Source organism: Bacillus rossius, chromosome 1 (assembly GCF_032445375.1).
Source record: "Bacillus rossius redtenbacheri isolate Brsri chromosome 1, Brsri_v3, whole genome shotgun sequence".
Classification (NCBI taxonomy): Eukaryota; Metazoa; Arthropoda; class Insecta; order Phasmatodea; family Bacillidae; genus Bacillus; species Bacillus rossius.
Window position 1 is genome coordinate 24,098,464 of NC_086330.1, and position 14,308 is coordinate 24,112,771.

At 35.9% G+C, this 14,308-nt stretch overlaps 2 protein-coding genes across 7 annotated transcripts in view; both read left to right on the plus strand.

The window, feature by feature from the left end:
- The window catches only part of LOC134533177 (lysine-specific demethylase 3A), a 411,862-nt gene extending 410,191 nt beyond the window's left edge, over positions 1-1,671 (plus strand). For all 6 annotated transcript variants that reach the window (XM_063370546.1, XM_063370569.1, XM_063370561.1 and 3 more), the window contains one exon: positions 280-1,671. In XM_063370546.1, the coding sequence (XP_063226616.1) occupies positions 280-594 (315 nt within the window). In that variant the 3' untranslated portion in view covers positions 595-1,671. The remainder of the gene's footprint in view (positions 1-279) is intronic.
- Positions 1,672-10,404: 8,733 nt separating this feature from the next.
- Positions 10,405-14,308, plus strand: part of LOC134533228 (uncharacterized) — a 47,848-nt gene continuing 43,944 nt past the window's right edge. Inside the window, exon 1 of the mRNA XM_063370631.1 lies at positions 10,405-10,539. The gene's annotated coding sequence lies outside the window, so the exon portion shown is untranslated. The remainder of the gene's footprint in view (positions 10,540-14,308) is intronic.

Below are 14,308 nucleotides of genomic sequence, written 5' to 3' on the forward strand. Positions count from 1 at the left end.
GGAGGACAGGTTTTTTTTAATGAGGCCATCATCTTCGTAAACAACTATTTTGCAGTTTCTCATGCAAACAATTGTTAAAAACAACTGCGTGTCCAAAATGGCTGAATGCCCACACACATTCCCCAATTTTTGTTGATGAGTGTTGGCATCTTCATGTTGAGGTCAGAACCTTTTCAGACAATCCTCATATTACATTTTCATATCATTGCATATTTTTAAAGAAAAGAGTAGTGTTTGTCCTTGTCATCCATTCTGTATGATTAATTTTTGTGTTCACAGGTTCGTAACCTGCATAATTGCATAAAGGTAGCAGAAGACTTTGTGTCACCAGAAAATGTGTCGCATTGCTTTCACATGACTCAGGAATTCCGCTGCCTTTCCAATGCGCACACCAACCATGAAGACAAGTTACAGATAAAGAACATCATCTATCATGCAGTCAAAGACTCCTTGTCTGTTATATCAAGTGCCATTGCCATGGCTAAAGAAGAGTACGTGAATGTAACCGATGGCATGGAAGCTAGTGCAATCTCCACTACAGCAACAGAACAATTGGCAGCCAGTAACGGTGATGCAAAAGAAGACTCAACCTGAACTATGTATTCCCTTCGTTGAGATAGCAACATTTCAATGAAGGGAAAAAACTATTTTCACTTGGGCAGTGCCCTATTTGCATTTCTGACAAAAGATTTAACTTGAGGTGAATGATCTCAAATCATGAGGGCAAATCCTGCCACGCGTGCTGTTACTGATGAAAAATATCTACGTGTCCATTGTAGCATCTACTTTTTTTCATTTCAGTGTCATAAAATTTCTTCATTACTTAAGTGGAGACATGGATGTTTTGAAACTGTGTAAATTCTGAAAAAATTGTATGTCCATACTTTAAAATACTGTTACATAGAATAGGTGAACGTTCACTATTTGTTTTCTTCTGCAAGCACACGCTGTTATTGTATTGCCTGCTTTTTCACTATTACGGAGTTGCAACGTAGTCAGAACACAAGTGCCAACGTGAGTGTGATATTTAGAAAGTGGGAAGGGAGCGTCGGTGTACATCTATGTAGTTTAACGCTGTGTCTCTTTTTGAGTGGGTTTTGTGTTTGTTTCTGTTATCGAGAATATATTAGAAGCTTATTTCTTTAACCAAAGTCACCAGGAACAGATGATGTAGTTCCTATGTATGTTTAGTACCTAATTCTACGATCTTTGGTTACGCATCATTTGAGGTGATGGACGATGCAATTTCCTTGATCTCAGACCTCGTACATAATGCATACAACGAGTTGCAGAAGTTTTTAATGTGTGTATATTTTGTGGACTACGAGCGGTCGGATTCGACAAACAGAGACTTGTCGTTTTTTGGTGTTTACATGATACCAGTATTTTTTAAATGCATGTAAAGTGATGTTTATGTTCCCGTTGTGTTTAATTTGTGTACAGTTTTCCCTGCCCTTCTGCCACCAAGGAACTGCGTGTAATTTATTGTGGTGGTGTGTCAATGCCGTTACCGAGAATCAGTTCCGACTGATGGCACTAGTTGCCTATCCCTCCCTGCTGTACAGTGCACTTGTCTTCATGTTCTGTGACCCTCATTTGAGGGATCGGTAAAGTTTTTTTGTACTGTGTAAATGTAAGAAGGCAGTTTGAATAACAAAAATGTTTATATTATGGAGGCACATTTTTTTATTCCTATGTCACTTTTATGATGTTTTTTCCTTTTCATCACAGCATTTGCCTATGCTGAAAGCTGGCAGTAGGTGTCAAGAATTTTTTCCACCCAATACAATTGGTTTTAAACTAAGACATACAATGAAGAAATATTCCTGTTAACACTTTTGGCTGCAGTTAATTTACAAATGTAAAAAAAAAATGTTGAGTATAACAAAATTGCATATTTACAAGAAATAATAAAAGTGTGAAAAGTTATACTGGGTATTAAGCTTTCAAATGTACTGGAAAACAACAGTGCAAATAAGTGGTTTTCTGAAGTATTGCTTATTAATTTTATTACAGTACAGTGAAACCTTTTTAATAAAAACCCCTGTTATTTCAAAACTCTAATAAATGATTTTTCAGTCCGTAGAAATTATATACAGAGGTGTTGCAGTGCTAAGTGATATGTTTTATACAGAAGATTGGTTATTATGTATTACAAATTTTTTTGTTCCTAGGTTAACAATTACATGTGGTATCAATGGTTAGTACAAATATCCCAAAGTAATGTAAAAAAACATGAGGTTTCAACTAAAATATTACTGTTGCCATTGCTTTGTTTCAGTAAAGGTTGAGGGAAAATAAGCCTAGAAATTACATATCCTTTTATAATTCTACTAGATAATGCCCGGCATGCGTTGCAATGCTTCAATCAATTTTTTAATTTATTAATAATGTAATTTTTTAAACGTATACTAAGCATCTCTCTTTATCTCTCTAATTCTCTATATCTCTCTCTATCTTTCTATTTATATCTCTATCTCTCTATATATCTTTCTACATATATCTCTCTATATCTTTCTAGCGGACCCGACAGACATTGTCCTGCCCAAATGTACTTTTTGTGAGACATGGATATGGCGGTAAGTATTACTACGCTGGACATTTTGTATCTTCTCATTATACATACCCCTCCTCTTGGGCACGCCACTGCCGTTACCAAAAACCTTTCCCATGGTTACGCAGAAGGCAACAACAATGCAAAAGCCCGTTGCCATGGAGGCTAATTATCAACAATGCTTAGTTTTTTTGCTTTTAAAGAGTGTTTTTTTAGTTTTTTCTTAACTCAGAATCGAGATAAAATATCCAATTGTGAATCTAAACCATCCTCGAATCCCCGTGAACTCTCACAAAAAATTTCATCAAAATCGGTCCAGCCGTCTAGGAGGAGGTCAGTGACATACACACGCACACAAGAAATATATATATAAAGATACCTTTACTTAAGTCATTTAAAATCCTTTAAAAGTAATACAGTACAGAATATTTTTTTTATCAGGTGTAGCCATCTTAGAATTGTTTTTTACAATCCCAAGAGAAAAAGTACATTTTGTTTAGCTAACAAAACCACCTGTCATTTCAGTAAATGTCAGTTGGCAGTATTGTTTGCTAAGCAATGATGTGCTGTATAAAATGATGTGCGTATTTCCTTGGAGGTACTAAATGAAATTTTTTTTTAACTTATTTGAATTTTGATTTTTGAATTAAATGAAAATTGTGATTAAAACCTATACCAGTTTGGCTGATAATAATCTCGTTATTTTAGACAAAATAATGTTTCCTTCAGGTTTGTGTTATTGAATATAGACAATCTTGACATTAGGGCTTTACAGACTCCTGAAATCTAACTTATTTTATTTTATAATTTATTTGCACTTTTATGTGCTTAGCAAACAAATTTGTAAAGACTTAAATGGTGTTAAACAAAAAAAATTGCTTTAACTTAGAATTAAAATCAGTTTTTTTGTGTGCAGAAAGTTGGGCAATTTTAATTTAATTAACAAGGCACATATAATGAACAGCTTATGTTAATGGTTGGTGCTTACACTTAACGAATAGGTTATTATTTGTATTGGATTTAATACGGCTGTGTGGGGTCTGGAAAATTTTGACGGATCACAAGATTTTCTCGTCCGGCAGGGACAAAATTACCACAGTTTTTTTGTAATGCTTTCAGTTTATTCATGTGAAGTTTTTTGCTACATCTCAAAATTTACGTAGCCAGAAGTCTAATATATAATAAAACCAGATTTAACACACTAATTTGGAAGTATAACACCCATGTTACAAGCTAAAGTATTTTGCGGAGAAAAGAGTACTGCAGGTCATTAAAAACAGATAAGAACTGACAGCATAATGATAAATACCTAGCCCTAAAGATCAAAACACTGTGCTGGTGTTAAAATTGACAGTTTTCAGATCAGATAGAAACACAGCATGCCTGCTCCAGCTCTGTGATTAGTTTCATTCAGAACATGGCGGCAAAGAGAAAATCCTGTATAGATCTCGTGGAAAACATGTGGTCGCATATTCACAGCAGAGACTCATATAGCCTATCAACCTAAGACGTTTTTCTGATGAATAATACACAGTGACTGGGACAGGATACATGCCCACACACAATCACCTGGCGGAGTGACAGGTCGGGCAATTATCAAATATTTTAGTAGAACAATATAGGAAACGCGGGCCTTTTAAGCATGGCGAACACTATCGACACTGACTGCAGCGATCCTAGCAGCTTGGCCTGAAGAACGCCCGCAAAATTAAAATTCCAGTGTGTGACAATGTGTGGCATTGGCACAGTGTTACTTTTGTCATTTGAAATGTTGTAGAGTAATGAATTCATACTACATAAATTTGTATGAAAACAGTTTATTCATAATCAAAACAAGTTTTTGCAATCTAAAAATAAATATTAATGTAAAGATAGTGAAAAATTACCTATTTAAACATGATAAATGGGTAGTGGCCATACAAATTTCAACTATGAAACATGCCTAACTTCAAAACTGAATCTTTGTAAATTGTTTTTCGTAAATAATCCTTGAAATATAAACTTTATCTCCAAGAATAGGTGCTCATCTAAAAAACAAAAAAAAATATCTCAAAATTTTTTTCAGTGCTACTGTCACAAACTCCGTGAAGTGTTTAAAATGGTGCTTGCATAAATAATATCCATTTACAATTTTCAGCATTTTAAATGTAGCCGACATAATTTTATCAACTTTTCAAAACTGTGCTATTAATGAACTACCTGAAATATCGCAATGCTGTTTCCAATCATCAGATAGAAGCGGAACTCAATAATTCAATTTTCATGCCTACCTAGTGTAAAATAACGAAGCCAACGGACTGGGCTGTGCATTTAAAGTTATTATAACACTTAAAGAATAACAAGTAATTTTCTTTAACTATGGTATTAAAATATAATGAATCCTACAAGCAATTGTAATAATTTAATTTGAAACTATACTTAAGTGCATCAGTCTCTCATAATACCATGGTGTTAAATACATATATCACGAGTATAGGAAATGCTTAATACCATGGTGTTAAATACATGTATCACGAGTATAGGAAAATTTTGTGTAATCAGTGGTGTATCTCAAAATTATGTATTTTGCAACTTTTTTTCTTTGTAAAAATTATTCCAGAACAGTTTTGCTATCGTAGAGATTTATTTGGCGTACAGATTATTTTATGTCTCCCGGTGTTCATATAAGCAATTATATAGGCAAATGCTGCAACACACACTTCACACCAACGTGCCTAAGGATTTTCGAATTCTAAAATGACTTTGAGCAGTTAGCAACATTGTAATTGTTGCAACCAACCATTACAGGAACTTTTCCAGCCATTATAAATAACCACATCTGCAGAAAACTTAGAACATTCTAAATGACCAGAATACTTTTTATCACATTAGGAACGGAGTAGGATCAGGCTTTGCCGCTAGAAGTTGTATAACTTCTCCTGTATTTTATGACATTCCTGTATTCTACAATATTTGCAATTATCTTCTCCCGTGTAGCCCAAAAAAAAAAGTCACTCTAGGAGGGGGAGGTGATTCACCTATTTTACCAAGCGCACATACACTGGACAGAAGAAAAGAGGAATATTCTAAGCAGCTACTGTGTTCCTACACTAGATAAAACAAGTCAAAAAATTTAATCCCTAATTGTTAATATGAGATATTTTCATATAGTGAAAAAAATCTGACAAGTTTTAAAGATTTTTCACCTACATTATATTTAACTATAAATTAAAAATGCTTACTGTACAATCTTTTTAAAACCAACCCTCTTGAACTTTCTTCAGACACACTGCATTTGCCTAAATATTAGCTTTGCACTGTTCATTAAAATATTTTTTGTGCGGATTCTATTTTGATTACCATGAAATATAATTATTTATATTGACATTTAAAAACTTGAATATTTCAATAAAATTTTACGTGTAGTAATAGTAGCTGCCTTAACCTAACCAACATTTGAATTAGTATTATTTAATTTCCCAGAAGCACATTTACTTTTTCTTTCAATATGTATTTGTTATGATATGTGGAAAAAAAATTAGTGGGATTCGAATTTTTCCTATTCAAATTCAATATTCATATTCAAAAATAAAATAATACTCGTATTCTATTATATTATATATATGTGCACAAGCCTAGCCATTACTCTATTTTTGGGATGAACACAGTGCCCATTTTTTTTTAATGGACATTAAATATTCAAAATGAAAAAAATATATATTTTAAGCTAGATAAGTACTTAAAAAATATCTGAATTAATACAATTTCTAGTTACACACATTTAATGCATTGTAACCGAATTGTATAGAGCTGGATGAAATTGTGCATAACCTATCTTGAAAACGTGTAAACTTCGTGTATTGGCTTTTATGCAGTGTGCAGCATTAATTCCTCATATTTGTGGTAGTCCTGCCTTTTGATTTATTTCAATTATATTAAGGCCTCAAGTAATAATAGGATGAAATAGCATGTTTTTTTCTGAATAGTTGAAAATCTGAATAAAATGTCTCTAATTTCAAGGAATTTGATTTGATTGAATATTGAGGAATTGCATAATGAAGAACCTATTTCTAGTGGTTAACATTACTTTGCATAATAGTGCCAGTTTTATTCATTTATACAACTAAACTTGCTACTTTATTATTTTAAGAAGACTCAGATCTAGATCATGTTGACATAAATGATGTACAGCAAACTTTATTACTGCTGGTGTGGTCTTTACGAAAAGGTTTTTATTTTTTAACCTGCAGTACATTACTCAATGCAGTGTCCAGTAAACGTTATTTACAGTGAAATTAAGTTGCAGTTGTGCTTAGATAATTGTCTTTGGGACCAGTTTACTGAATTTTTCTGTGTCTCAAAACTTATATTTTATTTCAGAAATTAAATTACTGACGTAAACAAAAAAACCTTCCAAAACACTTTTAACGAAGAGAGAATAATACGCAACGACCCAAAATCCTGCCAAGCATGCTTAAAATGTGGCTAAGAACCTTACGAAAATATTTTCATGGTAAAAATAATTGGGTGGTATTGTAATTTTAGCAAAACATTTTCCTGGATACCATGTTTGTAAAATCAGAATATTTCAAAAGCAATAAAATAAACTTCTATGTGCCCCTGCGTGGTATACATATTTATCACAGTTGTCACCAAATGTTTTCAGTGTTGTTTGCGGAGATAAGGTAGACCACTCACGGAGAAAGGGAGGAAAACCAGTTGGGCGTGGCCCCCCCCCTACATAATTTTCATAAATATTCGGCTTTTATTTCGCCAAATTAGGTTTTCAGTAGTCTAGATCAGCGGTTTCCAGAAGAGTTCCGTGAGTCAGGACGAATGTTATATAAAGTAGGCACAATTATTGTCAAATAGCTTTGAAGGAGTTAGGGTTCCCTGGCAAAAAAAAAAGAATCGCTGGTCTAGAGTAATGAACGTCAAAGCGTAATTTAATATATAACTTAAACACAGAAAAATGGCACAATGTGCCATAAATTTGACCATACTTATTAACAACTACTAATAGTAAGTTTGTGTGCATGGTAACAAAGTATTGTGCATAGCAGGGAAATTTATACATTTTATTTCTGTTGTGTTGCTTAGCAAAACAGCTGTTGAGAGTAGAGTTAAGTTGGCTTTCTGGCGGGAGGTAGGAATTGTTTACATTTATTATATAGTCAAAAGAAAATGTCAAGCTCTGAGAAAGCACAGAACGTACTAGGTGAGACAGTAAGGTGCTAAGACTACTCGGAATAGTACTTTGATAGGGGGAGGGGGAGATGGGAATTACCCGAGTTGCAGCGAAATTTCCCCTGAGATAAACTCTGCCAGCACACTTCTCCAGCCATCCTAACAGGACGAACCGATTTATTTAGTTTACTCTAATGGCAGTACAGGTAAAACACAGAATGATAGCTTTAAGTATGCAATTAAAAACCTAACTTAATAAACACTGGAAAGTGAACATTAACACTGTGATCGATTCCAGGTGTGTACTATAGATTTATGTGGAACTTGACTAGGAGGAGCATATGCAGAATTTAATTTCAGGGGATAGAATCACTTCGCCTGCTTTTTTCTTTCAAATTATTTCAATTTGTTGGTGGCAATGATAGATTTTTTTTTTTTAGGATTTCGCAGGTAAAGGCATGCATATGGCCCTGATGACAAGCAATTTCTTATTGATTAAATGTTTTCTAGTATTGCTACCTGAATAAGCTTAATCGAGCTAGATTAGCTATATGGGAGAGAGTGCAGAATTTCATATCTTGCGTGGGAGGAGTGGGGTGAGATAGACAGACGTTGCCCACTGCTTCAAAAATCTTTTCTTTTTGTTTACGGGAATGATAGATTGTTATAGATTTTGTTAACGATAGTTGGGTTGGGGAGGGGGGATATCCTTGCCTGTGTATGCCCTTAGTTATGTACAAGCAAGTCTTGATTCTATGGGCAAGGGCCATTTAATTTAATTTTATCTTGTGTTTATTAATAGTAGACAAAACAGTTCATCAGCTTTATGTTCCACCACTCCCAAAGCCCTACTTAATTAAAGGTCCGAGGCAGCGGGAATCCACTACTGTCCGGCTTGTTTGCTCGTTGATTGGAGCCTCTGGCTGGTGTTTGGGATCTATTCTCTTTCGGAAAAATTTTTCATGCGTGAACATATTCGCTCAAATCTCAAAAAAATGCCTGGCCATGTGATACATCCATATATAACTTTCACAAACATCAGGGGCTGTAATAAGTGGCAACCCACTGCAGAATCACCTCCCGAGCATGAAATGAGGTTTTGCAGTGATAGACTCTCATTCCAGCAGACTTTGGGTGATTTCGGTATTCCATGATTTCCCTAAATCATTCCAGCAAGGCCATAGCCAGAATCCTGTGAAGGAGGGAGTCAAGTACAACCATTATATTCCTTTTTAATTAGAATTTAAAAAAAAAAAAAAATTGTAAAAGAAATTTGATTATTACATTAAAATCTCAGGAAATTGTTGATTTTTTGAACTCCAATCCCTACACAGAGAAATTTAAGATGGTTTTGCTTGATAATGATGAACTGAACATCTTATGTAGGTATAGGTTTTAATTTAATGGTTTTAATACTTTGTTCACTAATCAAGTGTTTGATAAATATGTTAACAAAAGTCATAAGTACATATTAAATAATGTTATTAAATATATGAAACACATGTCAAGTTTGTATGAAAAACATGCTTACATACGTATGCATATTGACATTAAATGTAGACTACTTGGAAACACAATTCCAGTCGCTTCTATGTACGAGGCATGTCAGGCTGTAAGGCGAGGAAATATCTTATTGTAGCCCACTAAGGATTACACTAATCCCTCCCTGTGAACTTATGTAGCTAAGTTGTTATTTTCGCTTTCTATCTTCACTTTTTTCATTCTTTTAAATCCTGGAAGGGAGGGATCCTGACCCCATTGACCTTCTCCCTGACTGCGACCTTGATTCCAGGCAATTGCTGGAACGGTTCCTTACTGTAGGCCACGGCCGATTCCTCCATATTATCTCTGTTCTGTTTTCATGGGTTGTATCTAATAAATAATATTCCTGTCGACAAAGACGAATTGTTATTAAAGTAAAATACAATACCGCTTGCTGAGTCTGCCCTAGCCACGCCCGTAGTCCTCCAAAGGTGATTACTGTTCATACAATACATCCTACAGACAGACCAACCCCATCAACAATCAAACTTTAAGACCACCTCCTTTCTGGGCCCATGTGCGGTGTGCAGAGATTCTGAAGAAACCACTGGATTTGAAAACTGCTTAAGGTATCTTGAGTGTGGTGTGTATTTACGAAAAGCATACACGAGTACGCAGATGGAAGATGAGCTGTTCAGTTTCCGTATGTTCATGTTGAAATTGTATTTTTAGACATTTTTAAATGGATAACGCGTGTTTTCAGGGTAATTTTTAGGCATGATACATCTAGTACAGATTCTTGAAAGCACCCAATGGCTCAAAACTTCATAGTCGCTCCATGCACGACGAGAAGACAGCGCGCTAGTTCACAGCCTTGGGTTTTAGCGGCGATACCGCGCTAGATAACACCAGCAAGCGTCTCATTTTTCATCCCGCCTCGCTGACGTAAATACACCCCTGACCAGACGGGCCCCTTATAAGTGGAAGTTCGTTATCGTGTTCGGCACCTTGCTCGCTGAGAGCTGTCGCCTTCTGGAAGGTGTTGAAGCGGGGAGCACGTCACCTTGAGTCGCTCGGCCGCCTGCCAGGGCGCGTCGGAGGGGGCGATGACGTCACCGGCTGCTGCGCGCGCAGCACCGGCGGCTACCTTGCGGGGAGGGGGGAGAGCAGCGACTGGAACGTGTGCTGCGCGCACTAACCCCAGCCAGTCCGCTGTAGACGCTTGGCGATTGTTGGGGTGTAGTGCGCGTGGTGGATACAGCGCGTTGTTCCGGCTGCCATGAGGTAGCGCAGTCGCACAGTGGGAGTGGCCGCACCTGGAATGCCAGTTGGCTGAGGTAAGCTCTTCGGAAACGTCATGAAAAGGCACAGTGCTGCAACGTACAGATACGGCTCCAGAAAGAGTTTTTTTTTTTTTTCCGGAGAGAATGTCGAACAAAGAAAAGGATACAGTTTCAAAATTGTGACATTATATAAGTTGGAGATTGGCGTTTAAATGCTTGCAGTTTAATGGTCTCAATACTTGACCTTAATAGTTCCATGCAACTATTTCTTCAAAATAAATGAAAAATTCGGACTAGTTCCCCCAACTCTTTCGTCTGAGCGTGTATGTAACGTACAGTGCAATGGTGAGAGTTGAGTTACGATCAAAAAAAATTGTGGGAGGGGCTTTTAGCCCCCCTCCTATCCTCAAAGAGTCTTGTATCCACCACTGCTTTGTAGCTAATCTAAACACTTAAAATCCTTCCGAGTTGTTTTGTTGTAAAAAGCTGTTAATATATTATGAAACTATTTTCTTGATGTGTTTTCAGTCGGAACAGGATTGAGACACGCTGTTGTGTTGGATTTTGTGCAATTGTTGGCTGGAATGACTTTGTTAGAAGTGGATTATAAAATCTACAAATTAGTTGTAAAATATTGTCTCTTTTGATGTAGGGAAAACATCTATCATTCCCAATAACAAAATGAAAGAATTTTGCTTGATAGCAAACATCGGGCAAATAAATGAAATTCTGCGTACGCTTCTGTATGAAGCCACCTGTTCGTTCGCTCTCCTTTTCGATCAAATGATAGAATATTTATAATCGTTATTAACTTTAATTTCACACCTGCACATAACTCATAAATAACATTTTTAAATATGTTAAATAACATTCAACCCACGTGCGATTTTTTTTTTACAGAAACTCTTGATTGGAATAAACCTCGGATAATGATAGGGTTTATAAAAACTATTTTTTATAGCTATTTAAAATTTTGCCAGTGAGTAGAATGAGTTGAAAACCCTGTACAAAGTAAGATTACAACGTAATTAACGTTCTCTTTTTACTGCTAGAAATTTTCATGGTGGTGTTCGATGACGGGTCTAATCTGTGTTCTTTCAAAGTAATTAGCACAGTCCGGGATCTCTTGGCAGTATCAGGTCGTTTTAAAAAAGAGTTGACCTGCAGGGCTGAGATTTTCCTTCCTTCATTCTGTCAAGGTTACCACACAGGATAAGAGCGTGCTTGGACACAGCAGTCGTGAACATAATTTATTATGAGTTTACCTTCACGTGAGTAGGCCCAGCTACAATAGGACAGTTCTCGGTCGTGCTGCCCCCAGTTCTGAAACATGATTGGCCGTGAGTTGATGACTTGACGTGACTTGCGCCAATCACATTCGTACTGTTGTAGGCAGCAGTAGTGGCCCTAGACTTTGCCGGGCCTGGGCTATTTACTTTTATGAAGGCCCTCCCCCGGAAAATTTGAAAAATTTACTCTTTCAAACAATTTTGTAACGATTTGTAGCGATTATAAAAATCTCAATGTACCTTAGCATTCTCAAACTATTTTTTGAACCAATAAACATTGCACAACATTTATTTTCACCTCATAGTATACACAAAAATATTATACGAGTTGGAACCAATTAAGCAAATACTATAGACAGAAAAGTTTTTCTTTTTTAGTTATAAGAGTTTTTTAAATACTGAAAATACACATGAAAATGTTAAAATTTTCGTAAATATATGTTTTTTGAAGTACCTTTTTCCACAGGAAATAATGTTATTTGCATTTCAGGATATTTTTCTTTGCTTAAAACATTTTTTTCTTCATAAATCATATATTTTGCCGTTTCTCGGGCGTAACTTTACAACTAATTTTTTAATATTATTTATCAATTGATATATACACAAAACGTTCACGTCCATCAACTAGAGAATAGAATAAAGAAATTAAACACACTTTCATGAGAAATACTAGTTTCCTCTTCCTCATTGTGATTGGCTTTCTATGAGTGACGTCACCACTAAAAACAATGTTGCCACACTTCCAAGGATACGTTTTGCTAACCCGACAATGTTAGTTCCGATACCCGCTATAGGTATACCGCAATGTAACTATCGGATAATTCCGTTAGCGGAATTATTCCGACAGCGTCAAGAACAGGGTCCCAGCTATGCAACGACAGCAGCACTGCATAGAAACAGCAGAAGGTACCGACCTATTGTAACAGAGCCTTAACGTATGTCTAACTCTTTAAAGTTTGTGCTACTTTCGCATCGTTAGCATGCGTACATGACACGCACGGAAGTTGAAGACGCACAAGAATGATAGGCTATTAAAGTGCAGTTGATGGTTGGTGTGGTTGCATTTGAAGTAGTGTTGGTGGATGATGGTGCAGTTTAAATGTTTTGAAATTTTTATTACCAATTACACTAGCTGAACTTTGACACTGGTCAGTCAAAAAAATTCTGCTTTCTGTGATTGGGGGGGGGGGGGGGGGGGGGGAAGAGAGAAAGGTGTTTATTTTTACAACAAATCTCACTTCTACCGAGAACCGGTTACTGTGGATGGACAGCTTCTCCCTTTTCTCCCCCCACCACCTTCCTTCGGGAGACCTCCTGCCTGAATGTCCAATTTCTGAGAATTAAAATGATAGAAGGAATATTATCGAAAACATTGTTGAATGAAAGGTTGCCTCACAGTTCTGACACACCGCAGTCAGTCCTTTGTCTCTCTGTTGCCAGCCATATTGAATATGGTATTTTAAGTATGTATTTATTATCAACCAACCCAATGAACTAAAATAGTTAACGTAAATAATAAAAAAATCTACACCTATAAAATAAGTCTTCTTACTAGTAGAGGTGCGTGTTGTGTTCTGGATCACTTCTTGGTCACTGGTGTGAACACCCTAGGAGTAGGTCGTTGACCGGGTCTACAGTTTGTGGATAAACAAGTGCCATGTGGGTATTTAGATAACTCGCTTCGTGGAGGAGGTTACGTCGTATGCAGCGGCGGCCAATCAGTCGTCTGCTGTCGGCGGCCATCTTGGATGATGGCACTGTTAGTAAAATCATGAGCGCGATGTCTCGGGAGTGCACATTGGCCTAGATAGGCAAAGAAGCAACCTGTATATTTGTCTGCTAAATCTGATTTAGATTTTAACTGTTGTAAAGCCTGATTTTCCATACATATTCGTCGATGAAAGTTTCACTGCTGCAGACGATTCTAAAATGAATCTCTAAATATTTAACGAAATTTAACATAATGGATTATTATAAACATGATTAAAATTACAAAAAAAAAATTAAAAAGTTTTATAATGTGTTATTAAAAAACTAGGTGATTAGTTTTTCTAGAAACGAAGTTATTGCACCTCAGAAAATAAGGCTGATAGGTACCTAGTATCATTTTCCTTCATTAATAAATTGGGGCATTACCATCCCTTTGCTTATCTATTTTCGTAAAACCAGACTGTAAAGGATTTTTCATAGATAGCTTGTACCCAGTGCGCCATAAATGAAAATAGATACTTTAAATATCTACAGTAAAATAGGCTAACTTCATACTGGTCAAATTAAAATGACTTTCCTTTAGTTTTCCAAACAATGTTGTGAATATTTGAATTTCTTTCAGCCTGTATGTATAAAATAAGTGTTATAAATATTCCATAATTCATAAACTGGGTAGTACCTACTTGTGTTTATTTTTATACGATTTATTAGTTATTTATACTAGTAATAGTTTTTTTAAAGAGCTTATATAAAATTAAAATCGTTTGAGGTTTGTCAGAACCGTTACCAGGGTGCGAGTATTTTGAATGTACCACACCACGATG